At 42.7% G+C, this 27,956-nt stretch overlaps 1 protein-coding gene across 2 annotated transcripts in view; it reads right to left on the bottom strand.

Moving 5' to 3' along the window:
• ptch1 (patched 1) overlaps positions 1-27,956 on the bottom strand; it is a 52,281-nt gene that overhangs the window by 7,383 nt on the left and 16,942 nt on the right. For both annotated transcript variants that reach the window (XM_038703977.1, XM_038703975.1), the window contains exons 3-20: positions 26,875-27,064; positions 26,490-26,559; positions 26,243-26,334; positions 24,478-24,676; positions 24,211-24,332; positions 21,610-21,757; positions 19,513-19,644; positions 19,149-19,304; positions 17,787-17,885; positions 16,421-16,546; positions 13,500-13,618; positions 12,196-12,868; positions 10,808-11,117; positions 9,393-9,535; positions 5,227-5,410; positions 3,114-3,394; positions 894-1,031; positions 512-654 (exon numbers count right to left, since the gene is read on the bottom strand). In XM_038703977.1, the coding sequence (XP_038559905.1) occupies positions 512-654; positions 894-1,031; positions 3,114-3,394; positions 5,227-5,410; positions 9,393-9,535; positions 10,808-11,117; positions 12,196-12,868; positions 13,500-13,618; positions 16,421-16,546; positions 17,787-17,885; positions 19,149-19,304; positions 19,513-19,644; positions 21,610-21,757; positions 24,211-24,332; positions 24,478-24,676; positions 26,243-26,334; positions 26,490-26,559; positions 26,875-27,064 (3,325 nt within the window). The remainder of the gene's footprint in view (positions 1-511; positions 655-893; positions 1,032-3,113; positions 3,395-5,226; positions 5,411-9,392; positions 9,536-10,807; positions 11,118-12,195; positions 12,869-13,499; positions 13,619-16,420; positions 16,547-17,786; positions 17,886-19,148; positions 19,305-19,512; positions 19,645-21,609; positions 21,758-24,210; positions 24,333-24,477; positions 24,677-26,242; positions 26,335-26,489; positions 26,560-26,874; positions 27,065-27,956) is intronic.

Raw genomic sequence — 27,956 nt, 5'->3', positions numbered from 1 at the left:
TCTCCTAGCCCTCCACCTCCTCCTCCTTTTTCTCCTGACCTTCAACTCGCCATCATTCCCCCTGGTTTCCTCTAAAATGTCAGGCATCATAGACGCAAAGGGGGCAAAGAGGAGGATGAAAGGAAAGACACAAGGGGAGAGGAGAGCGGAGAAAGATAAAGGCCTTATTTATGAAGTTTCTTGGAGACCAAGCGCCTAAAAATTGAAAAAAACTCAGGTATGTCACTGGTAGCTGGAAAAGGGATGAGGTTTACAGAGGGGGAATAGGAAGGGGAGATGTGGGTGGAAGACGAGAAAGAGATTGAGGGAGGGAACGTAGGAAGAAAGCGAAGAGCCTTCATGCATGATTGGTGTCTCAGGTAGATTCCTGTGTGACATACAGGTTGAGGCATGGTCTCAACGGTCTCACAGACCGCCACACAGACACCATACGATAACCTTTGTACATGCAGTCCAGTGTGCTTATATATTCGGCTTTTTCCTCATAAGGTTTGGGTTTTTTTGTACTAACCTGACGATAAAGTCGAACTCAGAACCAGCGAGCATGAGTACGCCTAATAAGGTGGAAAAGGCCCCATCAAGCACCGGAGCAAACATGTGCTCCAATGCCAGCACTGCCCGCTTGTGACGATCCCCTATGGCTGTCAGGAACGCCTACAACACACACACACACACACACAAAAACATAATTTATGTCTTGCTCTTGATGGGATCACAGATTTCAAAACTTTTCAAGAAAAAATAATTACATTTTTCAACATCATTATGATAATAAACATTTCACGATTCCTGGGAGCTGAAACAATTGAAGCATTTAAGATCAGAAAGTAAGACATGTAAGCCAAACACTTGACCCTGATTATTGTCATTTGTTTCAGTATGTGTATGCCTACCAGGGCCACATGGACGGTGAACTCCACTCCGATGCCCACAGAGGCAATGAGAATGACCACAGGGACAGCACTCAGCTTGATTCCCATCAGCCCCATGAAGCCAAACAGCTCCACAGTCATGAGAGAAAGCACCAAGACCTGAAGGGAAAGGAGGAGCTGCTGTTAGAATGGAAAATAGCTGAATGAGGCCACATAGAGGAAAATACAAGACTAATACCTATATGTCTTACAAGATGTTGATCTGTATCATCCAGTCTTTACATTAATTAAATTTTCCTCATCATCTCTGTCTTCGTTTTAGAGAAAATAAATGGTTTTCAAGTAGTTTCTGGAGGTTTTAATGTCACAAAGTTATTTTTCTCTTCTGTTTTTGTCCAAAAAATAATCATTGTACCTTCTATTTCATAGTGGCAAGAAAATGCCAATCAAACCTAGAGCTGAAAAACATACGTAAGCGTAGTGGATCAAATGACCATAAATGGAAATACTATTCTACTTTATTGCTCTATAATAAACAAACTATTAGTCACTGCATGTGCTGTGTGGATTTACAGTTCACAACACTTTGAATGTACACAAGACAGATAGGGGCAATAATACATTAAAATGATATGTGTGAGTATCTCGATCTTATAGATATGTGCGTGTTGGTGTGTGTGTGTGGAGGCTTCAGCGGAGAGCGGGACAGAAGCTGGAGTAAATGCCATTATCAGCTGACAGGTGTCAGGTTACATGGGGCCCAAATCGTTTGAAGAGGGCTGAGGTGGGCAGGGGACGGAACTGTGTGTGTGTGTGTGTGTGTGCGTGCATGTGTGTGTGCATACACTGAGCGAGTATGTGCACGGGTGTCCACGAGGGGGTATTTGTGTGTGGTGTATATGTGTGTGCCTGACACTGTTTACAGTTTTTATACTCAAGTGCATCTTTGGTGATCTGATCACAAGTGGACAGATATATTGGGAGAACATCTGGTCCTGTGCACATTCACAGACTTTCAGGGAATTGAACTTGTCTTTTAAGATCTTAATATATTATATATTTACTTGTAGATGCCCTGAGACAAACAACTCAGGCAAAAAAGGATTTCCCTGTGTATTCATCTTTTAAATCACATTTTTCCCACAGATAAAACAAATGTCAATCGAAAACATGGATAGGAAGCAAAACCTAATCACAAAAGATCAGTCTCTGAGCAGCAGTCAATATAAAGTGGATTACAAACATCTGTATAAATCTAAACACAAGACACAAGGTTTAAAGCCAGGCCTCTGTATATGCGGTTAAGATGGATTTCAGGGCAAATAGCTAAGAGGCTTTGAAAGGGCTTAAGGGTGAGGGTTTGACGTTGTAGGGCTGGCGGTGGTCTGGTCCTGGACAGAGCAAATGGTTAAACTTGACGCCTCTTCATAACTTGTCTTTTGATCTTGCTAGTAAAGCCTGAAGGATGAACATGAGGTCCCCTCCTCCTCGATTTAAGGGCTCAGGTGGCCAGGCCACTGCCTGTCGTAAAATACAACCCACCAGGGAGAAAAACCAGAGCGCTCTGTGTATGTGTTTCTGTGTGAATTATGTACCTGCATGTTTACACGTTCATATGGCATGTGTGCTAGTATATACATATCTAAGCGTGTGCTCAAAGTGTGTGTCTGGACGCTTGCCTGTGTATGTGAATGCATGTTTGTGTGTATCCTTGGAAACTGCTCTTGTGTGAGCAGGAGAGTAGAGGATGGAAATAAAATCACACTTTTTGTAGGTTTAGAGTGGGAGCAAGTTGCCTGAGAAACTTTATGTCCTCTCCCCATTTATTTCAGCGTTGGTGTCTTGGAGTTTTGGACTAGACTAAACAGACTGGCCCTAACAAAACAGCACAAGATAAACAGTGGTGACTGGGGCTACAATAACACACAGCAACCCCTTCTCCTCTCCGACTCTCTCCTCTCTGCGATGCTTTCTGGGCCGCACATAAAAACCAGGAAAGAAATAGATTTTTTTATAATAACTAAAAGCTGGAGGTTTCTGACTCTCTGTGATAAGGAGTGGGCCTGTTTGTAACATAATCCATTAACTTATCAATCCAGCAAGATATTACACGTATCAAAAGTAGGTAGCAAAGAGTGAGCAGGTACATTATTTCATCATCTGACAGAACACCTGCATAGGTCAGTGAGAAATACACACACACACACACATATATTTCTCTGGCCAGTATATAATACTCACGATGATGCCGGCGGTCCATGGGTTGAGCAGGAAGAGGGCACATACCAGAAAGGTGCAGGCAAGCACGACACTGATGGACAGCAGGAGCCAGTGGCGCAGACTAACATACTGTTCCCAGAACAGGAAAGGATAGCCGTTGGGGTAGGATGGTAGGCCTTGTCGGCTATAGTTGCTGCAGATGGCCCGCACGCTCTCGATGGCCTCCACAAACTGCGGCGTCTCCCGGAGCCCGTTGAGGTAGAAGGGGAACTGTGCGTATTCGATGGGCTCAGCAGCCGGGACTGGATGAAAAGACAATGAGAGGGAGTTAAATTTGTTGGAAGTAAAAAAAAAAGCACAGAACTTGTCATTATTTAGCTGTAATCATCACATCATTTTTATTAGACACTGTCCAGCACTTGATGATGATTTTGCGCTTGGGGCTTTGGAGGCAGAGGCCACACAGCCTTGAAAGATGATGAAATTTCAATTCCAAGAAACGGATTACTGAAGAGCATTAAGGAAGTAATCAGATAAATCAACAATGGCAAAGATGACATCTGCAGATGATATTTGTCTATTCTGATTAACTAGCATTAGGTTCTGATCATTTAGTGTATCTGCAAAAATCATTTTAGACTCTTCAGCCAAATCACCAATATCAAGGCTTTCCCTCCCTAATCCAACCTAGTTCCAAGAGTAGCTACATCTGTGGGAGAGTGTGTGTGTGTGTGTGTGTGTGTATGTGGAGAGGGGGGGGCAGCGTGAAACAGAGCTCCATTGACTCAAACCCAGCCAGTCTGTGGCCCAGCCTGGCTAATGAGGGCCTATCAGTTCCAGACACAGCAGAGTGTCAGAGCTAACGTTGATTCACGGTAATTACAATGTCAGAATCACTGCCATTACCACACCCTAAACTTAGCACTGCCACATAAAGCATAATATAGATGCATAAACACGCATACCTGCCTGTCACTCTGCTATGAAGTCATATTTGGTGCTCACAAAACAGTGTGTTCATTCAGATTTTTTTTCACTGTGTAAGTAACAACACATTGCTGCATCGAGAGATTTACTCTACAACTCCACATCTCTCTATCTTCTTTTTTTTTTTTTATATATAAAAACACATGTTTTTGGACTGTCTGATGTTGGTGTGAGTGTGTATATTCCACAGTGCCTGCAGAGTCAGACAGGAGCACTTGCTAACATGGTTTGGCCCATTATAATCTCTAAACTATAAATTTCCATTAGGACACCAGTTGGCTTTCGGCCAGCACAGATCTGCTCCGGGGGGCTCCCACACCGCCAAGCACTTCACGCTGCTTATCCAATCATATTCCCCCCCGAAAAAGGACTTCCTGCTTGTTATTCAATTGGGCTTCCCACCCAAACCCAGTTTCTCCTTGTTATCCAATCATTTTCCTCCCCCATGGAGAACTTCCTGACTTGTACCAAATCATAAGCTAGAATCAAACAACAACATGACTGTACGTTTTTATGTGAGTCACAGTCTGTGTGTGTGGTAGGGAAATGAGAACAGGGTGTGTGTAGTGTTTGGGGTCACTGAGTTTTAATAATGTGTGTGTGTGTGTGTGTGTGTGTGTGTGTGTGTGTGTGTAATTCTAGGGCCCCATGGTAGCCAGAATTATAGCATTCACCACAGGCACCATTAGAAGAACCACATTGAGCCATGTCTTGGTCCTCAGCCTTGCAATCTGAGCTAACACATACATAAACGCACACACACCGCATTGGTACAGTAAAGTCTACTACCTCACTTAAAGCTAAGGGGCAGACAAGGAGCAATAACTCAAACCACAAGAGGTAAACACTGCTCACATGTAGCAGCCGCCTTATGGAACCTAAAAAAAAGTTGCAGCCAAAACCAACAAGCCCCACAAAACTTTGGTTTAAAATTTCAGTAAGCAGTTAGCAAATGCAATTTGTTCAACTGTACCGTGTAGAAGGTCTGAACTTCAACATTTCAAATTAGCCTAATTTGTCAGAGCAAACAACATTATTATTGAAATATCCTTCCTTTGCATGAAAGCACAATTCCATTCCATTACACTATAAGACACCCTGTTTTTTATTCTAGCATATTTTGTGAACATACGGCATGATGACTTACTGCTGAGGCGTGTCTCGGGCATGGAGTCGGTACGATCGTGTAGCCACTCAGGAGGGTGTGGGCGAATGTTGGCCTGCGAGGCGGCGTACGCCACAGGATCATTGCTGACCCAGGCAGTTAGGTAGATGTAGAAAGCCCCGGGGTTGATGATGCCATCTGCATCCACAAGCCTCTGTCGAGTCAGCTACAAAACCCAGAAAAGAGATGAATTAATGACGGTACCATACTTTAGAAAATTAAGTTCTGTCCTGTTGTATTTACATAGACACTGTGATTCAAGTGCATTTTAGAGAGGGTAAATTAGGTCCTTTACAAATAAATTGGGCTAAGCCAAATTTGTTAATTTGAAAAAGGAATTATTAGCAAATGGAACAAGTTAAGTTAATGTACAACAATTATGTGGTGCCTGCATAGGAAATCATATTGAGGCTGGTAAGTGCACATTGGACATAAAAAGGTGGAAATAGGACATGTTTAACCAAAACATTCTACAGGTGAGATGACCACAGAAATGCTTATTTATACACACGCATGAGTGCAAGAGAACGGAGCAGCTTTCAAAATAAGAGTCAAATATTAGTCCCTCTCTCTTTCCAACCAAAGAAAAATCAACAAGTCAAACACTGGTCGCCTTTCTGAAAATTCCCGTACTTCTCATCATAGCTTCCCAGAATTATCATGCCACATTAAAACATGGAAAATGTTGAATCAGCTTCTCCCTTTACATACAGTAGATATTGGCTGGCCAACCTCAGGCCCAACGTCCTGACCACTCTGAATACATTTCTGCAGCACTTTTCTGTCAAGAAGCAGCTGCTGAAGATGAACGTGCAGGGTCCTCTTAATTGTAATGGTGGGAAATGTAACAATATATTGATATTTGTATGAGATATTAGCTTTATTTGTACAGCACTTACTCAATACAGGTAACAACTTTACAAACAATGTAAACATAAACAAGTTAAAATAAAATAAGATATAAAAAAGAATAGGTGTTACACAGTGGCTTACAACAATCAATACAAAAAACACATAGATTTCAATTTTCCCAATAATTTGGTTTATAAATAAATACATACTAATTACCAAATGTCAGCATACTAATACACTAAAATAAAATATTGAACATGGTACACATTTTTCCTACTCAACATTAGCATGTTAGTCTTGTCAATGTAAGCATTGTAGCATGCTGACGTTAGCATTTAGCTGGAAGAACTGTTGTTTAGTACAGCCTTACAGAGCTGCTAGCATGGCTGTAGACTCTTATACTTTGTCAGCTATATTAATCAGTTAGCTTGGATTCCCTTGCGCAGTAGTCATCCTCAGTCTTAGAAACCAGAGCTTGGTTACAAAAAATATGTTACAAAGTCTCTGTTAGCCTGTATCTAAACTCCTGACATCCACCCAGAATAAGACCAAACTCATGCTGTGTTTCTGTCAGTGGTTCTGTCTGGTTGCGATTGTTTCCAAGCTGTGTTTCAGTCGATGTCATTTGCTGTGACGGTTGTGGTCAGTAGGTAGACAAAAATGTCTGTCTCGCTCTCCCATGTGGAAACAGAAGAGTGTGGCCTAGCATTGCTACCTCCTGAGAGGTAAAACCATTACTGCACTCCGCCACTCTCCCTTCTAGGAACCATAAATCCCTCCTTCACGGAGGCAGGGAGAGTTTTGGGGGTGAAGCTGGACTCGTGGGGTTAGGTGGATGAAGAAAGGAATAGGGTTTTTTGTGATGGGGGGGAGAAAAATTGCTTGAGTTAGCGTAACAATAAAAAAATTGGCTGGAGTCCCTGAGCGCGTCTGTGTGCAGTTAACCTGGTTGTTAACACTGAAGGAAATGCCACCCAGCAAATGGAGTAGAGCTATAAAAATAACACAACATCTGTACAAATGTTGCTCACACTTGCTTCTCCTGACCCCTACGGGTACCCAGAATGCCCGGCGCCACAGACCAACCCGGCCCTGAGAAGAAAAGAGGTCTTAGTAGCGTTAGCAGGGTCTTCCTTAGCACTTTCAAACTTTCCACCTCCTCTTTCCCTCCATACCCACCAGCTTCTATATTCACTCTGCACAGCTTTATCTTTATTATTGCCTTATTTTCAAACCACACACACACACACACACACACACACACACACACACAAGTTTCCACATGACTCCCAGGCAAGGCCATAAGGAACAAATGGTCGCCCAACACGGAGACAAATGTTAGCAGGGACAGATCAAAGGCAGAACACCTCTGCACAGATCCATGGAGTGGCATATCAAAATAAAACATCTAGCTTTGCAATTTGCCTGGGTTAGAAAAGATCTGGTCCTCATTTTGAGACACAAAAAACAGCTACTGCTGTAAGTGCACGCACAACAGACGAAACACACACTCAGTACATACAAATGTACACACAGAGCTGCCTCAAAGCAACCACGTGTTTCAGCTCCCCTCATTGAAAGTCGACATAGCAGTGGAACACGGAGGGAGGGAAAGGGAGGGAGGATGAGATGGAGAGAGAGAGACAGAGCAATAGTGGTAGTGCGAGCAGGAGTTACTGAAGGAGAGTTAGAGAGAGAGAGAGGGGGCAAGAAATAGAGCCGGATTCCAGAGGATCTGGATTGAATTTAACAGCGGGATACGCAACAACTGTATGTCTTCAAGCTGTCACGAGAAGCCCAGGCAGCTCTGTTGGCGGCCCCCACGCCTCACGGCAAATACACTTCCCTCACAAGCACAGGAAGTGATGTCACAGGGCCGCACACCAGGCCTGCCTCTGCTTCATGATGGATAGTGGGAGGGATGGGAAGAGTAGTATGCTGCTGCAATGGTGCTCAATGGGTAAGACAAACAGCCAAAAACAAATAGCTAAGGGGCAAAAAGCTTTCATACTGTAGACATGCACGACTTGAACACAGATTCACACACAAATTATAAATATAGATAAATACAAGACACAGCCAAGCTATATATCAAAGTTAATTATCTTTGAGGAAAATTATCTCAGTGTTGAAAAGGACATGGCTTGTTTTGTGTTTGGGGTATACAGAAATCCCGTCCAAGAATTTTGTTTTTATCTCTCTCCAGTTTCTTATCTTCTGTTTTCACTGTTTCTTGCCAAAGAACGCAGCCATGCATCCATGTATGTGGTTTTTTGGAGGTGGCACTAAACTAAAAACAGCGTGCAATGCTCTGTTGAAGCTGAGCAAGTTTCCTCAGTTCCACAAACACAATCTTTCCCCTCACTTCTGCCTGTGCTTTCTCATTATCAGCTGGTTGCCATCTTTCTGTTGACATAGAAAATACTTGATTTGGAGTTCCTTTCTGGACCTCGTTCTGAGACCTTAGCTACTCACTAGCTTGACTTGTGTCATTGTTGAATGGAGACAGAGCTAACTTCAACAGCTGAACTGGAGTTTTGCAGATGATGAAGATAACTATCTCTGTTGTATAACCACTTTTATTTTCCTTTGTTTTGACTTCAGCTGAGGTGCAATGTCAGCAGCTCCACCAATCTCTGCGCAGGCAAAACATTCTGGAAACACAATGTCATGGACCTCTAGTGGCTCTGCCAGCACAGTGTTGCGATCTAGGAGCCTTTCTACCCAAAAAGAAATGTGCTGCACTCAAAGCACTGGACAGCAACGTGCTACGGTGTACAAATTTCCAAGCCATAGTCATCAAAAACATACATAATAACCTAACTGGATGCTAAGGGGAGACATCTCGCCATCACTGCTCTGCATGCAAGGGCATCGCACACACATACACTGAACTACCAAGTGGACAAATGGTTTAAATGAAGAGTTAATCGTTTTTTTAGAGGCAGGCTGCAACCCTAGTGCGAGCTTTAAATTCCTGGGATCGGTAAAGTCATCACAGAGAGAAGATGAAGACAGATACAGAGAGAGAGAGAAAGAGAAAAAGATGGATAGAGAGAAACAGTATATACACATAACAAAACACCCAGATAAACATGCACATGCAATAGGACTAAACAGCTTTGACACAGGTGTCAGTATTTTCAAGTGTGTCCTCAGATTGCAGTGTAATACAGTCTGCATAGTCTTCACTCAAATAGAGTCTACGTACACTGACACCTCGTACCTCGTATTTTATCTTTGAATCACTTTTTATCGTGGGAATGGCTGACGTGAGCTAACAATCCTGAACGTACCAGGTTGAAGTTGATGGGCTTGTCCCTGCGTCCCGTCTGCACTAAAAGCTTGTATGCCAGGACGCCATCCTCAGAGCCGTTCCTGTAGCTGTTGAGGGTGATGCGACCGGCCTCCCAGTCCTTGTCAAACGCCTGCTGGAGACCTGCAAGAAAACCACAACAAGACAGATTGGTTAGATGTGCATGTTTGAAAGGCTTACATGGCCTGTTCTCTTCATTCTTCCTCTTAAATACACTTATGAAAGCCCAATTCACAAGACAACATAACACATAACAACCCAGCACAGTACAAGATAACATAACACAACACTGCAGCCTAACCCTAACCCTATAATATGCCTGATTGATTTAATATGATAACTCGGTTCCATTGTCAACCACCAAACAAGACTTCAAAAGCCTGAGATCTGCTGCTTTTGATTCAAAGCGATCATTAGGGAGTATATCAGTAACATGTGTCTCCTTTTCTATACTACTCTCTAATCCATATGTGTATCACCCCCCAACCCCCACCATGCTGTGGTCTGTCTGTGGGAGATGTTTTGGGTGTCGTTCCTTGGCCTGTCTGGCTCCAATTTGTCCCACCATCGCAGAGAGCAATATCAGACACAGTTCTCTCTCTCTCTCTCTCTCTCTCTCTCTTTCCCAGCCGACTCACACACAGACTCACACACAGACTCACACATTGCGTTTTATCGCCACAGAGCGCTTCCTCACTGAAAATGAACCCATACCCAGCTGGGTATACAACCAGCAACCCATCCCAAAGTGAATCCTGCTATCATACAAAATAAATTTCCATTAAATGAAATTAAAAGTGTGGTGTCTGCCAAATATTAGTTTTAGAGTTACACAGTTTAAATAAAAAAGGATGACTACCAAGAGGAGTACTAGTATGTATGAGTTGTATTTGTATTTGTACTTTTCATTGCCAACATAATCTGCAACTGTCTCTATTGCCAACGGTTGCCTTAAACCATTAAACCGAGTATAAAAATATGGCCTCCCACACTGTCCTCCTCCATCAGCCCCACCTATGGAAGACACAAGTGATTTTAATCAGGCTCCTGTCAGTGTCCATTTTGCGATCCCACCTACTTCGGAACTCCTGCCCAACATCTTGTTTCCTGCAGATTCATGTCAAAACACAGAAGAAAATTACGATCTCGTGATGTTTCATGAGAAAGTAAATTATTCCCATGCCTAAACTATCATGAGTAGTGTATGTTAAATGAGGTTTTAACAACCAAATCAGCAGTGACATCAGTATTAAGGTCAAATTTAAGTGATCTAACACTCTCTCTCTTTTGCAACATCTGACCGACTTTATTGTCAGAAAGTGTTTTTTCCTCGGTGTGACCCAATCCAGTTTGAGTCTGGTTGGGGTAGTATTTACATATCAAGCTAAATTTTACCTTGCAGCCAGTCCCTGAAGTAGTGAAGCCACATGCGGGGCAGCTGTCCGTTGTCCTCCTTCAGCACGTAGCGAATAGTGTGGAACCTCTGGTGGATCTGGTGCAGTAGAGGCTGTTTGTGGGCGTAATCGGCCCGCTGTGTCACCACATACATGTTGTAGAAGGAGAAAAACTTGAACTGGGCGCCAATGAAGTCATACTCGCTGGTCTCTCTGGGCACGATGTCCGTCAACTCCAGGCCATCCCTCACCTGGGTGGTCCCATATAAACTGACTCCCAGCAGGCAGAGAAACAACACAATCACAACCACCTGGAAACAGGAGGACAAAGGTGGAGCTTCATCAACCAATTCACTGAACAGGGTGATGGCAGGGCAGCTTCAGCTTGCACTAATTACTGCTTAAACCATGTTACATATTCTGAATGAGTGAAGAGCAACAATATGGATGCAATGTGTAATCTAAGATGGATTTTAGCATACATATTCCAAAAGATACACAGGAGCAATCACTCACAAAAGTTAAATTTAAAATAGCATGAATAGCATGTTTCCTTGAAAGTAACTACAACAGTAACATTGCTAAAAGATTTCTGACACGGCAAGAAGCAGTCAGAGGATCGTACAGGATTTAAATAAACTCCAAGGTTAGCAAAACTTATTTGGAAGAAAATAAAGCAAGATGAAAGAATTAATTAAGTATTATCCAAAGTGTCTGTTGTAAACATACAGTTTACGGACGGCTTTCCTGGATCAACTCTGACCTACAGTGTTACCAACCATTGCTAAAGGGCATCAATTTTTGTTTTTAACTGCAAAATGAAGTGGTTTCGATGAACTGTCTGCTCGTTTACATTGCAGCAACCTGTACGATCGTCTGACCACTTGTGTTTCTTGCCCTATCTGGCATTTGTTGAAACAAAGTTGCCATGACGGCCAAAAATAAGACACAGGTTGAAGTCATACAGTAATTGAGAGTATTGAATAAAGGCAAAAGTGTAGCGCATGAAACAATTTGTTGATATGGAAAAACATTTTACAATGTGTTGAAAAGACCAGGATTTTCTAATAATGTCAAGCAACGGCCACTAGATGATTTCAGTTCTGGAAGGCTTTGAGACGACAGGCCACCCACTAGACTGAGGTCAGACTGTGCGTGTGTGTGTGTGTGTGTGTGTGTGTGTGCTTGTATGTGACTCAGATAGGACATGACCACAACCTCCACCCCAGATTTCCTCCTACTATTTGCACTAGTGACTAACCCTCTCATTCAAATAATCACCACGGTGATTCAGCACAAACACACTCATACCTCCTTCACACAGAAGCTTTCTCTAACTCTGCTTTGTACAGACATACACACACAAACACACAGAGAAGCTAAACTCACCTTGGTGGTGGGCTGCAGAAGGAACGGAGCATAGTGCCTCTCAGCAAAAGAGGCCAGGGTCCAGCGAGAGCAGGGAGGCTCCAGGCAGCGCAGGCCCAGCGAGCCTTCTCCAAACTGGGACAACAGGTCCCGTGTGGAGCTGTTGTTCTCTGGGCTCTGGCCAGTTGCTGAGGCTGCATCACCCTGAGGAACTGAGCTAGCACTTGAAGTTGGGGCAGCAGGAGGAGGTGCCGGATGATGATGGGAGAAGGTGGCAGAACCTCGAGATCCCCCGTTGCTTCGGCTCCCACTGTTGTTGTTGTTGAGATTGCTGCTGGTGCTCCTGCTTCCGCTGGGGTTGCTGCTGTAATAGTCATTATTAGGGTTGCTTCTAGTCGGAGCTGGGTTGATGGGCTGCACAGAGATCTGGGATCTGGGCTCGGCTGTGGTGTAGAAGGCCTGAGTCCGGGGGTCGTACTCTGTCCTTAGCTGCACTGTGGACTGCATGGTGATTTGGGTCTGCTGGGCAAAGCTATGGCTGCTGTAGGAGGGAGGGGGGCTGCTGTAGCTTGGGGGAGGCGTGTGATATGAGGGAGGAGGGGTGCGATAGGATGGGGGAGGGCTATAGCGACTTCCGTCTGCCCCATCCAGATACGCATGAGGCTCGATCTGGATCACACGATTGGCACATGGGCTGAAGAGATAAAGACAGTGGAAAAATGTCAGACCATGGACTGCTGTAAAGAACTATATGGAGAGACTAAACAGGGTAACTTCTAACAGATGCATCAACAGATGTTGTGAAATTGTTAAGCACTGGTTTCTAAAATTGAAACCTTCGAGGTTATGGTATTCTAGAAAAGTCTGCAGAAAAATGTCAACTTTTAAGATTAACGGCATAAAATCTGTTAAAAATATTTTATCTCTATGTTATTGTGAATCTTCTCTTTTCCTCTGCCAAGAGCATGAAATATAGAACAGAGACCCAACAAGGGAATTTAATAGTGTGTGCACATCTGTACGGTCGCTGTGCCAACAAACATGCCTAGGCTGGCAGGCAGACTGGCAAAGTTTAATAAAGACTGTGACAGATAAACAGACAGTCAAACAACCAAGCAGCCAGACAGAAACAGACAACTTAAGCAGTAATTAGGTTTTGACAGAGGGGGATTAAGGTGAAGATAGCTCAGAGATAAGTGTTTGTTAAAGTTATTCATTGTCAGATCAGAGGAAAAAATAAAACGAGGAATTAATGAACAGGAAAGCAATAACCTTGATCTAAAATGAAAGAACTTCTTTGTGTATGTCTCTACGTGTGTGCACACCTGTAGAAGCAGCAGAAAATGTCGAAACGTCTGTCTTCTCGTCGGTAGAGGTCCATGCTGAGGATGGCCGGGAAAATGAGTAGCACCATGGCAAAGTTAAACACCACCACCACTGCAGCCTGCAAGAAACAGATTATGTCATGTTGTGAAAATTTGCTTTTATCAAAGAAAAGGATTGGGCTGTTTGTTGAATTGTAGTCATTTGTATACAGTTAATAAGTGATGAAGCAGAGAGACTAGGTTACACATAGTATAGAAAAGATTAGTGGGATAAAGTCTAAAGCAAGTGGGGCCTCAAAAAGGTGAATTCATAAGATTAAAATCCAGACATTTTTCTACAGTAAAAATGGAATTAAATGTAATGAAAGGCATTTCTCTATAAATGTTCCTGCATCTCCATCCGTGCAAAATGATTGTGAAGATGTTGTACGGCTTCAAAAAATGTCACTTAACACACTGGGAAGTCCTAAATATGCCTTAAAATAACACAATCTGAATAACCTGGAGTTGAGGAAAAATTGCCTTTCAACACGTTTTCAGTTCCTTTCAAGACAAAAACACTGAGTGTGCAGAGAAAAAGTAAGGCATGTGTATGTGTGTGTGTCTGTAATAGAAGCCAGTACAGTGTTGTGTTTAAGTATTTGAAGGTGGTGCACTGGAGCAGAGGGTGGGGGTTGGGGTTAGGTTGGGGCCCTGCCCAGAGTACAATCTGGATCTTGCGTAGTTGCCAGACCACTACACACGCACACACACACACACACACACACACACACACAATCCTGTGTGTGTGCCAGACCACCCAAGGAGCCGGAGGCCCGCAGGGCCTGAGGTGATGAGCAGGCGCTGTGGCTGTACAGACAACACACACCCCTTACACACTCACACAAAAAAAATGCACATACACATATCTACTGCCAGCTTAAAAAATGGTGCCGCCTCCTACTTAAACCACACCTTAACACCATTCAGACACACACACACTCGCACATCCTCGCCCTCCCTCATTCCTCAGCTTACTTCTCAGTCAACAAGAGAAAGAAATAATCTGAGAGAAAAAGTTAGAAGAAACCTCTGGAAGTAGAGTAGAACAATTAATTCTCAATTGGCCCACTAATGTCCAGACAGATACAGTATGACTCCACTCACACTCACACATCAACACACTCACACACAGCGACCGCTAGCCGACCCCAGAGTGGGGAGATTTATCATAACATCTGTCCTCCGTGCATAAATGTGTGTTCCTGTGTGTGTTTTTGTGTTGTTATCTGGACAAGATTCCTGTTTTTTTGTTCATAACTTATGGAAGGAAGTGAATGATAGATAGATAGATAGATAGATAGATAGATAGATAGATAGATAGATAGATAGATAGATAGATAGATAGATAGATAGATAGATAGATAGATAGATAGATAGATAGATAGATAGATAGATAGATAGATAGATAGATAGATAGATAGATAGATAGATAGATAGATAGATAGATAGATAGATAGATAGATAGATAGATAGATAGATAGATAGATAGATAGATAGATAGATAGATAGATAGATACAAAGCTGAGTACCACTGGTTGCAGTGGTGTGTGTGTGTTCCATAATAAAAGAGACAAGTATCCTCAACCAGTCACAGAACCACAAGTCTAAAGTATGCGTACTATGTGCATGTATCTGTATGTGCCTGTCTCTTAAGTGTGTGTATCTGTGTGCATGTGTGTGTAAAACGAGGGTGCATGGATTAGACCCATGGGGTAAATGGATCATATTTGACAGACTCGCTGTACTAAAGCCATCTATCCACACATGCTAATATTGTACTCACTGTGGCGACATCTTGCCTCCCTCTGTGTATGTGTATGTGTGTGTGTGTGTGTCAGTAAGCAAGTAAGTGAGTAAGAGTAAGAAAGATGAGCGTGGGGGGAGTGAGTACTACTACAGTAGTGTATACAGTACAATCTATCACTTGCGTTACTGCAAATAATTGCATACATGTATTAATTAATACTAGTCTTCACCATTTCTTTGATTGGCCTATACCCTATATAACTTCCAACACTGACCCAGTCTGTCAAAACCGTTTTGTGAAACCCAAATTTGTTTATATATTTATGTTCTATTTTCTTTGTCTATCTTCTTTATCTTATACTGCCGCAAAGACTTGGCCACAACACAGGAGTCAACAAAGGTTTAATCTGATATTGCTTCTTTACACCATGTATCACTGTGATTAAGTGAGCGTTTGTATGAATTACCAATTCAGTGATTATGGAGGCATTATGTCAGACTGACAGACGTCTCTTTCTGTCCCAGTTTTCACTGTTCTGGTTATGTCTATAATTACTGACAGATGTTCGAGGAGTCAGAGCTCCCCTCTGGATCCCTCCCACCTTCACACATGCACACACACACACACAGCTGGACCGTTGCTTTTCAAACCTCCCACACAGATACTACAGATCTTCACACTCACACAAACACCTAAGCATGAGGATATGCAAGTACACACACGCACGCACGCACGCACGCACGCACGCACAGGGATTCAGTTACATGAACCTCAGCCCCAATCTGGACAGACACCGGGCCCACCACTAAACAACCACAAGGAGGGAGGGAGAGGGCTGGATGGATTTAACAAAACACGCACCACTCCTCCTCACACACACACACACACACACACAGACACACGCACGCACGTGCACACACACACACACACACAGACACACGCACGCACGTGCACACACACACACACACACTTCACTGAGTTTGATGAATGAAATCAATAAAACAAGTCTGGAGAAATCTGGAGCCAATGAGGACTGGAACAGTACTATTAGTGAGAGAGGCCCCACACGACTAAACTCCCGCACACTCTCTCTCTCTCTCACACACACACTCACACACTCTACCAGGCATACCTGTAGAGAAAAGGCTCTGAGCGCCGGGATGGGGATGAGGGCTGCCATGAAGAACGCTGTGACGTTACTGATGGAGGTGAGAGCCACGCTGGCCCCTGTCCTCTTCAGACACTCGCCCGTACGATCCTAACAGAGACAGAGAGAAGAGCAGATGAAAGGATAAGCAACTGTTTTGATCAGATTTTAGCCAAAGGCAAATGTGTAATACTTGAGATCATGTACAATTATCACAATACTGATATGATTGACAATGATTGAAGCCCTGAGGTGCTCTAAGTTAATCCACCTGGGCCTGTCTACTTTGAAGTATGGAGGTAAACATAAAAACAAAGAAACACAATGAAGGAACATAATGACATGCTGGCTCTCAAAAGAAAGTGATTTTTAGTGAAAATGTGACTGCTGAATGACTTTATTCCTACGTCTCTTAGTAAATACACACAAACAGAGCAATGATAAGTATCCACACACCCCTGGAAGGTTTTGGCGGCAATTGTGTGAAGATTTGAGGACGTGCAGGACCACACAGGGTGTGTTTACACGCATGTGCATCTTTGTGTGTGTGTGTGTGTGTGTGTGTGTTTGTGTGTGTGTCTGTCAGACAGGAGAGATCAAGTTCAGCTCTGTTTAGTTTTCATCTCAGCCACACAAAGGAAGCTGGGGGATGAGGGAGACATAGAGAAAGGGCTAGAAGGGAGGGAAACAGGGGAAAACAAACACAAGCAAATACATGCCTATGTTATCCCCCTCTGGAGGTGAAAAGTTATCCCGCTCTACAAAAATACACACAAACGCAAGCACACACACATACCCACATGTTATTTTATTTTTACACTTTGTTTTGTTTGGTTTATACTACTTCTTTTTCATTTTGTTGTGTTTAATTCTGTATGAACCTGGACCTGCTTAGATGGAATAAAACTGTCACAATCTACACTTTGAACCACTATGAACATACTAAATGCTTTCTTATATCACGTTAAACCAAATTATACAGATTTTACAAGTATTTAGTCCTGTGGCTTAACATGTATCCAGGTGTGTGAAGCAGAAAAAATTCTGAAAGGGTCGTAAGGTCAAATAATAAAAAGGTAACTTTATAATCAACTTCAAACTAAAAACCTACAACAAAATAGAATATGACAAGGCACAAAAACAGAATTTCTGTTCTTGTTTTGAAAGGAAAATATTTAATATGAAGTCGTGCTTAGATACATGGGCACAGTGTGTGGTACATGGGTTGTTTGATGCTACATCACAGGCACAGACAGGCTTTCATACATTCCTCTATGGAGGAGATAAGACAGCACAGTGGTATGAAGGAACAAGGTGAGTAAGAACGGGTGAGTGTGGATGTTTGCCTCACCTCAAATGGGATCCTCTTGTTCTGTCCAGTCTCACTGAAGGCATGAGCGAGGAGAAAGACATCATCCACTCCAACACCCAGAGCCAAGAAGGGTAGCACCTGTAGCACACACAAATGTTTCAGCTTCATGAGCCACAAAGAGGAACACGGCCAGTACAACAGTTGCTTTAGATTTTAGCGAGTGTACAAAATGTTACATGTTGCATGTAATTTCGCTCTATTAGACGGATACAGACTAAGTGCAGAGCAGCCACTGACAATATTTCAGATGCTGTATAATCAAGGAATGTCAAGGATGACACTGATAAACAAACTATGTCATTGTGTTAATCATTACAACATATCAATATGCCTATGATGTGGTGGCCATTAGAGCTGGGTGTCAAATATCAGATTTTTTTTTCCTTTTTTTTTTTAAACCTGGACCTTTTTTATTTCCCCATATTTTGTGTCTATGTGACTAACTGGGACAACCTTTCTTTTTTAAAAATTGGTCCAGTACTGAGTGAGGGCCTCTGCAGCTTGCAGCAGCTAGAAAGAGCTGCAACGTAACCTTACGGGCAATTGTGCCTCGTCTAAGTATGTCCACTAAAGTTCTTGTTTTTGCCACTGACAGGCTAAGGCTGTTACTGTAAGTGTCTTACAATATAATATCATGGAAAGGACCCCAATAGACATGGGACATTTCTTTTAAGAGAAAGATCCTGTTTGTTTAACCAGGAGCAGTCACTATAGCGCCCTCATCAAAGCCACCAGACTCAAATGACACAAACTAACCGACCGAGGCAGTGGAAGACCAGCAAGTTCCCAGTTCTGCGAGGTCAAATTGCTATTTTTGTCAATGGAGTCTGGTGGCCTTGACGAGAGCGATATAGCGACTGTTTCTGGTTAAACAAAAAGGATCTTACTCTTTTAAAAAAAGCTCTATCTCTGTAGGGAACCTTTCTATAATGTTGACAGATACTTGTAATAACAATCTCAGGCTATCAGTTGCAAAAACAAGCATTTTAATGGACATACTTTGATGGGGTGCAATTGCCCGCAAGGATTACATTGCAGCCCTGTCTCGCTGTTGCCAAATGCAGTGTGCTGGCTCATTTCTTGTCACATAGACACAAACATATGGGGAAATAGGGTCCAGGTAGAAAAATAATGTAAGGTGTTAATAAAGCCTAGTCGATACCATAGGTCAGGTATCTAACAGCTAATGGAAGAAAGACCTTGACCTTTACTAAGACTAAGACTTGCTGAAACCAGAGTGGCTGTCCAGTGGTGGTGGTGGTGTGTGTGTGTGTGTGTGTGTGTGTGTGTGTGTGTGTGTGTGTGTGTGTGTGTGTGTGTGTGTGTGTGTGTGTGAGATACCTGTGTGGTGGCAGCATTGAAGGATATGCCCAGGAGAGAGCAGAGGCCCAGGCCAGCTGCCACAGACAATGTCACCAGCAGTACACCCGCCAGCCCTACTGCCCCCTGAGACTTGGCACAGTCCCACCGCAGCATGGTCAGACACGCATAGGCCAGCTGGGCACAAACATCAAACAAGCAATCCATTTATTAATCAATCTGTTGTGTGTGTAAGACAATCATTCTGCATCTTCCCTCCATTTTTTAACTGATTACTATTTCATGTTCCTGTCTTCCTCAATTCAAGCCTAGGCTTTGGTTGCTCAAAGCTGTATACAAAATGCAGTTCCCAAATATATGGAAATATATCTGGCTCTGTTCTCACCATTAGCAGGTATCCACTAGCCACACGAATGACACTGACATCAGAGAAAGACTTGAGAATATCCTCCAGAGTGGTGGTGGTGAACGACAAGACCTTCTGAGACGAATTTGCTGCCACGCTCTGCAACACAGCCTACAGAGAGCGATAAACAGAAACAGGTAGAGAAGTTGACAAAGGATAAGCAACATTATAACTTACAATTTAAATGGATGAACATTAAATACAGGGTAAATTTGAGCTACCCGTTTCGTTTGCTTTGTGCTCACAATCTGTAATAATCTTCCCCTGACTGCCCCATGGGTGCAACTTGTGAGTGAAGAACAGATACAAAGACAGTATGGGAAATAAATCTAGTGATGTTAAAATAGAAATACTAATTCAAGTATTCACTGAGGCTGCATTCAGACATTTACTGACTATATTATTTGAAAGTCTACTACTGTTTAAATAAATATTTATAGAGGTGTAAGGAGTCTTTCGACAAACTTCTAAGTCAATAAAAAAATATTAGGACTGACAAGCTTTAAAGAGACATCCCAAAGAATTTATAAAATACATCCCAGAAAAATTTACATTTCGCAGGAGTACATTTACAGTGCAGCTACCGCTCAGTGAATGTTCAATTTCAGGTTTGATGGAATCTCAGCCATAACTCCCTGTTTTACATGGTCAGATATTGTGTTATTGTGTCTCTTTCTAAGACGTTTGTTTTTATAACTAAATAAGTGTGGTCTGTATAGAATAAAGGCTAAAGTGTGGTGATGGCGCAGTGGATGGACACATGCCTTTGGTGTGAGAGATCTGGGTTCAATTCAAAACACTTAACCTTTATTGCTCCAGAGGCGTGCGACCTGACATACTTAGCAATTGTAAGTGGCTTTGAATAAAAGCATCAGCTATGTGTAATGTAATAAAACCAAATCACCACATTCTTCCCTTAACATACCAGCGCAAATGTGCAACACTTTCCCATGTAAAATGTGTTAAATGTGTATTATGGAAAGAGGTGCATTTCACTGATTCAATACATGTTGCACCTCAGATGAGGTACAAATCTTGCTTCCAGTCTGTTTTCTAGCTGGTGTAGAATAAGTACATCTCACCCAGTGCATCTTAAAAAACAAACAAAACAAAGACAAATCGCAGCCCTGAATAATGTGCTCTGCCTCGGTTGAAGGAGGTATTTGGGAAAATCTGCAGACAGTACCATGACCCATCCTCTCCCTCTCTCGCTATCTCAAGGCAGACAGATGGCTCCAACATTGAACTGCAGTTACTGCTCAGTGGGGAGCAATGCTGGCTGACACACATTAGGAAACACGCACTAGATCACACACACACTCGCATCCACGTGTGAACTCGCACATGTGTCAGACACATACCGACATGCATGCACATACTCCTCTTGCAGGCACGCCTAATCGTGCATAAGACACACCGCAAACACACACAGCAACACTATTTGCCATCTATTACTTCATTTATGATTGCCATTGATAAAAACACTGTGTTTGAATAAACAATCACACCTTTACTATCAGTGAGTAATGGCGCACACACATGCACTTGTGTGTATGTGTGTATGTGTATATATATATATATATACACATACACACACACACACACACACACACACACACACATATATACACACACACGCACACACAAGGTCACGCCATGTCGAACAGAGGTTGGGGCCCCCAAAACAAAGACCAGATGATGTCACACATGAGCCACCAATGGGGCCACAGCTGGGAAAGTGATTGTGTGTGAACTTGTGAGTGTGTTTGCGTTCGGGGCGGGGGGGGGGGGGGGGGGGGGGTATCCAGCACTCCCTTAATGTATTCCAGACATGCTCACCCTGTTGCTCTATTGCTCCTCTCTACTGAGCAGTGAGAGGAAAGCTTCAGCCCTTTACCACACAGCAACAGTGGTTCTAGTATCTATCAGGGGCCCGGGCTTTGGATGGGCCTTTCCATGTTCACCTGTATCCGGCCGGTGATTTACAGTGTGGTTATAGAGGATTTAGGGTAGATTTCTCTCTCTCTCTCTCTCTCTCTCTCTCTCTCTCTCATTTCTGAGTGCTGTGGCCCTTACCTCAGAGTATCTCCTCTGCCAGGCTTCCAGTATAGCTGCTGCCTTTTCTTCATTCCAGTTGATGTGGGAAACCTCCTCGTAGCCCCGAAAGTGCTCAAACATCTGCTTGGGAGTCATCAGCTGGAACATGGTCTGTAAGGCCTGGGCACTGGAAGGGAGGCAAGAAGTGAGGGTGGCAGAGTGTGAGGGAGGAAAAGGGGAGGAATAGATGGAAAGGATGAAACAGGGTGAACAATAAGGGGGAGGTCAATGAGGTGCAAGCCTTCACCGACAACATCATGTTTTCACGAGAGGATCAACAAGGCGATGAGCTGGCTTTCTGGATTGTGCGAGTAACATCAAAGAGAACTGAAACGTGGATTTTGAAATGTACAAGCAAATGGTACAAGCATCATACTGTTCCATCTGATGACTGTTGAGCCAGGACTACAGATGCCCACAGCCATGAGACTTGGTTAATTTGTCACCCACAGCACAGCACAAACATCCACTATAAAATATTTATACTGCGCCTACAAATAACCTTGTTTTCAGTTAATGTAATCGGATTCGGTAGATTATTTACTGATGAACTGAATAATCATTTAGTCTATAAAATGAAAGAAAATTGTGGAAAATGTCCATAATAATCTTCCAGAGCGACATTCTTTGAATTGTTCATTTTATACAACCAACAGTCCAAACCTTAAAGCTTTTACAAAGCTATAAACTTAGTACATAATTATAAAACTTGATAAAGCAGCAATATTACATGCCATTTTAGCTCCATAAAGGATTTACACGGTTAATCTGGTATTGAAACTGTTGGTCATACATTTTCTATCGAGTAATGAATATAGTGTCAATCGGTTACTATAATCATTGTGATCATTGCCATCATCATAACCACAATCACATCACTCATCATTCTCCTACCAATTAAAAAGAGCCTAATAAATGCAACAGAAACACATGCTTAAATATGCGTTTGTCCAAATCACACTCCCCCACTCCAAACTCCTCATCTACTCCTCTCCATATCTCATCTCCATCTCCTACAACATGCTCTTCCTCAGATTAAAAGCTCATCGCATCCCCCTCTAGGTCCTCCGGGTGTTCATACCTCACAGGTGCCACTGAGGCAGCATCACTGCTAATATTACTTACAATGATATAATATGGCATCGGAAGCCATCCAAATAAATATACTGTGCTAGACAACAGTGACCTTGTTATCCACTTAGTGTGCCCCTTTATAGAAGGCTGCAGTGCTGAATCAACATGCCTCAAAAATATAGGTCCACATCTTAACTTCTCTTTATTCCAAATCAAATCACAGCCTAAGAACAGCAGTCGAGTCAGTCTGTGATTTCAAATCATCACATTTTATGTTCAAAAGGAGAAAGACCTTAGTCGGTCTCTTTAAGAATGTGATCGTTGTAATGTGGTGATAATCACTGTAATGGTGGCAGTTAGTAAACACGATGTAGAAATTGAGTGCCAGCAGTAACAGCCCAATGGACAGAGCAACTAAACCACACACACACACACACACACACACACACACACACACACACACACACACACACACACACACAGGCAGGCAGGCACGCACGCACAGACACCCTAATGACCCAAACTTGCCAGGAAAAAACACGACCACAAAACAAACAACGCACCCCACTGTACTCTGTGACCAGTATGTGTGTGCATGCACCATCCAAACTACAATTTCACATTAAAATAAGTGGCCCATTAGCAAAATGCTGGATAATTTGTGTAGTTTTCCCCTGTTAAAGGAAGCTTCTAATTGCTTAATAAAATGTGCATATTTTTAATTCTTGTGTATGTTTTGTTTTATACTTAGATAAAAATCTATTGTGTATAATACAGTAACTGAATGTTATGGAGGGCATACAGCGTTTCACATAAAACTCTGTAAATTATATATCCATAGGTATACCACATCATATACAGTCCCCTCCAAAAGTACTGGAACGGTAAGGCAAATTCCTTTGTTTTTGTTTTACACTGAAGACATTTGGATTTAAGATCAAAAAAAGAGTTGGAGTTCAGAATTTCAGCTTTTATTTCCTGGTATTCACATCTAGATGTGTTAAACAACTTAGGACATATCACCGTTTGTATTAGACCACAACATTCTTAGGTGAGCAAAAGTAATGGAACAAATAATCTTAAAGTAAATAACATTTAATATTTGGTGGCATAACCCTTGGTAACAAAATTTCCCTTACCGTTCCAATACTTTTGGAGGGGACTGTATAATCTTTGTCCTGGTGCTTGTCTATGTACCCCAAATTGCTGTATATTTGGATAAACTAGCCAGGCAATAGATCACTCTGTGCACATGTGGTGTGTGTATGAGTGGGTAGTGTCCAAGCAGAGCAGCAAGAGCTGAGCAGGAACAGCTGGAGCTCTAAGATTTCACTGGAATCTGCTAATGACTGCAAGATTTACAACACACAGCGCACACGCTCGCATGCATGCGCCGGTTCAGAGAGCATAAAAGAACAAAAAAACGCACACTCTTTCCAGAATAAGCCCTGCAGTGATCACAGCAGTGTTTATGAGCGTGTGTATGTGTAAGTGTGGGTATGTTACCTGAGCAGGGGTCCACTGCCGTTCTTGGTGGTCCCTCCGACGATCAGCTCCTCCTGCCAATGCATGTACTTCCTGGACAGACCATGGCAGCCACCTCTCAGGGCCCGCGCCACGTCAAATGGCTGGTGCAATGAAAGCAACAGGTGAGAAAATAACTGTCAGCAGCTAGTCTCAAACTAAAGACTTTACATTTTACCAGACTGTATAAATGTTGCATGTTTACACAGTTATTCAGTGCCAAAGGTTTGAGCCTGCTCGTGTGCCTACCTTAGTTGAGTTCTTATTGGGTGCAGTGAGGGGGCAGTCGGGGTCAGCAGGGTTAAGACAGGGTCTATCCATGTAGCCGTGTCCGACGTCTGCCTTTTCCAACATGTCCTCAAAGGCTTCCACGGGGAAGTTTGCCCTTCTCAAGTCCTCAAGGAACTCCTTAGGGTCAAAGTTGGTCCACTGCAGAGCGTCTTTACCTCTAAAAGTTAAAAGCAAGGATTCTGTTTAACCACCTTTAATTGTGTTGTGTTTCTGGACACTTTTTAAATGTATTTTAAGTAAATTCTTCTTCTTCTTCTTCTGGCCATCCTTGCTATTGGTAATAACAAGAGCAAAGTTAAAATAGCTAAACTTATTTGGAAAGGAAAACCAAAGAGATGTCTAAAAGTGATTACCCAATCTATCCACTGTAACCATCTATCACTTCAACTCCCACCTACCATACTAACCACAGACTATTACCACCATTTATGTTGGTGTTATGCTTACTTTCAGTTTTACCTCCAAATAATGTGTTTCTTGTTAGTTAGTTGGTTAGTTAGTAGTTGGCGTCGGAAATGAAATTAAGCTGGAATTTTTCTTTAAGAGCAAACACTCTAAATGCAAGAACATCTATATCGAATCTAATGGACTGTTTTATCAGATTAATTTACAGTATGTGTTGCGTTTCTTCTCCTTCCTTCCTTCCTTAGCTGATTAGATTGGTTGCATTTGTCAGATGTGTGGGTGTTCTTACCTCAAAATTTTACCTCTCAAAACAGTCACGTTTTGAGAGCAGAAAGTAAACTCTTTCTTTTTAGGTGACAGAACACAATAAATGGAGACCTCTTCCTATCATGCGATGGCACAGTGCTGAATTCCTGCTCCAAACTAGCCCTTGTCACTCTATGCCTCACACATTCCAATCTCTCTTTCTCTGAATCTCTCCCTCTCTCTGTCATTCAGACTACATTGTATGTGCTTAACCAGGCTTGGGTTATTATTCCCAGCCTCCCAACCAGAACATAGTAAAAGCCTTATTTACCATCTGAGACCAACGGGCAACACACACACACCCATTCAGATACTCTGATGACACAGACACAGGCTCATACATTTTCACACACCGACAAAACACACGTATGAGCTGATGGCAATGGCACACACTATGTGCATGCACACACACATGCAGAGATAAAGGTCTGCTGAGTATTACTGTAGCAGCAGGCCATTAGCAACAGAAGGGCCAGACAATGGTGTGAGGCCCAGGGCTGGAGAGAAACTATCGCCAGTGATACGCATGCCAGCAACCACTACAATAGAGCCTTCAGAGGGGACGAGTTCTCGACACACACACACACACACACACACACACACACACAAACACTCTTGTTCCTCTGTGGTGTCTCTTTGGACAGGCTGAACGTGTTTGGGCAACCTCTACTAAAGTGGTAAAAACAGGATCCAGGTCTCATCCTTCTAGCTCCCTCTGTCTTGAAAACAATCTGAGAATACTGTTACCATATACACTAAATCCATAACCAGCGCTCATGAGCTCAACGTTCAAGGTCTCATTGTCCCCAAACCTAATTTTAATCAGATTGCCAACTTGCCTCATAGTGAGGAAAGCCAAATGTGTGCTCAATTAAGTAGCATTTGATCATTTGACCGTATGCTTGAAAGAGATTGGTCAAACTAATGATATGCTGCGTTGGCATGTTGTGATTGTACTGACACATCATAAAATACAGATTCCTTCTAATAAAAAGGAGTTCTGTGCACTTACGGGAGATAGACAGTTCCAGACTGGAGCTTGGCTCCCTCCCAGAAACAGTCCAAAGGGGTGATGATGAGGCAGGGATGTAGCTTTTCTATGATCTAATTGGACAAACACACACAGCAGGATTGAGAAACATCGGCAACAGGAAGTGTAAATGGGAAAAGGCATCAGAGACAAAAAAAGATACCGATTGTAAGTGGAATGTTTCAATATGATCCAGAAAGTCAAAATATGAATGAACACATGGTCTTACCTGATCCATATAATGAGTTTCTGTGACTAGTTCTCCTGATTTGTAGCATAAGTGTTCTAATGTCCATTGTCTGAAAATGAGAACAAAAGAGTTTCTGTTCAGTTTTTGTCATGACCATATAACACCATGAGCCAATGCAATACAATACAGCAACATCACAAACTACTAACTCAATGATTACCAGTGTCAACAGATTATAAACATCATATACTACACATATTTGCTGCAGGGCTATTGTTATTTGATTGCCCTTTGAGACAAAATTGTGATTTAATATTTTGGGCAAATGAAATTCACTTGAATTGTCCAGAACTGGAAAAGATGAGGCTAAAATACAGACAGACAAGAGGCAAGAGTGGAACACAGGTAGCCATGGAATAGTTACCTGTTATAAAGGTAAACATGAACTCTGCTGGCTCGGATAGCTGACTCCAGGTGCTGCAGGAGAGCCTCCACCGTTAGAACACTGGCTCCCTCCTCCCGCGGCGTCTGGATCATTAGCTGAGGGTTAAACATGGCCTCCTCGCCTATCTTCTGTCGCGTGTACCTCAGTTCCTGGTTCACGCGCCCACCAACTGGACAAAGAAGAGTGAATGGGTTTAGAAACCTCATGCATTTGTATTGGATCAATTAGATTATTACTTCTATTACATTTGAACCACCACTGCTTGCACAAAACAAATGTCTCTTCCAACAGTCAAGAAAATCATAAGTAAGAGATTAGTAATAATAAGTAAAGAGAAAATGGGGAGAGCAAGCCCCATAGTCCCAAGACAAAGGTCAGACACAATGAAGTAAAGACTTATTTCCGTTGTGGTCCTTAAAGTCAGCTTTGATACAGAAGTACTAGTTTTGCCTTTCTAATGTAAATTTAAAAAAAATCTTTATTAGAAACTGAAAATAATGAGCCCTAAACACAGCATATTGCAGAAACCTTTCCAAGACTAGCAAAATGTGAGACAGCCTGAACACAGCCATACTAATCACACACACACACACACACACACACACACACACACACACACACGCGAAAGCAACATCATGTGCTAAAACATCTGTGACTCAAGAAGTGATCCTCTGCAAAGCAAACCCAAAGACATCTCATCCTGATCCACGGCATTATCAGACTTCTTAAACAAAAGCACTTTGCTTTCTGTGAGCTTGTACCACTACAACGCCAAACATCCTAACTCCTTTGAAACCACAAGAGTAATATCACTCCGACAAATCCGCATTTCACAAAACAGCTCAAAGTTTCTACTCAAATTTGCTAACAAGTCAGCAGCGCCAGACCACGTTGACTGCTCACATGTGTGTGTGTGTATGTGTTTGATAAAGAGAGAGAGGCTCTCTTCCAGGCTTTGCTTCCAGTATCGTGGTGGGACTAAGCCCTGTGCGTGCGCTCTGAGCTCTCAGCTAGCCCGAGCTACAAAAGCAGCCTTTCAGGCCCTTTAGATGCCCTGCTCC

The sequence above is a fragment of the Micropterus salmoides genome, unplaced genomic scaffold (genome assembly GCF_014851395.1).
Source record: "Micropterus salmoides isolate LMB-PRFRI ecotype aquatic unplaced genomic scaffold, ASM1485139v1 Ms_hic_scaffold_7, whole genome shotgun sequence".
NCBI classification, from domain to species: domain Eukaryota; kingdom Metazoa; phylum Chordata; class Actinopteri; order Centrarchiformes; family Centrarchidae; genus Micropterus; species Micropterus salmoides.
Note: the sequence above shows the minus strand (reverse complement) of the source record. Positions and strands in the feature narration are given on the sequence as shown.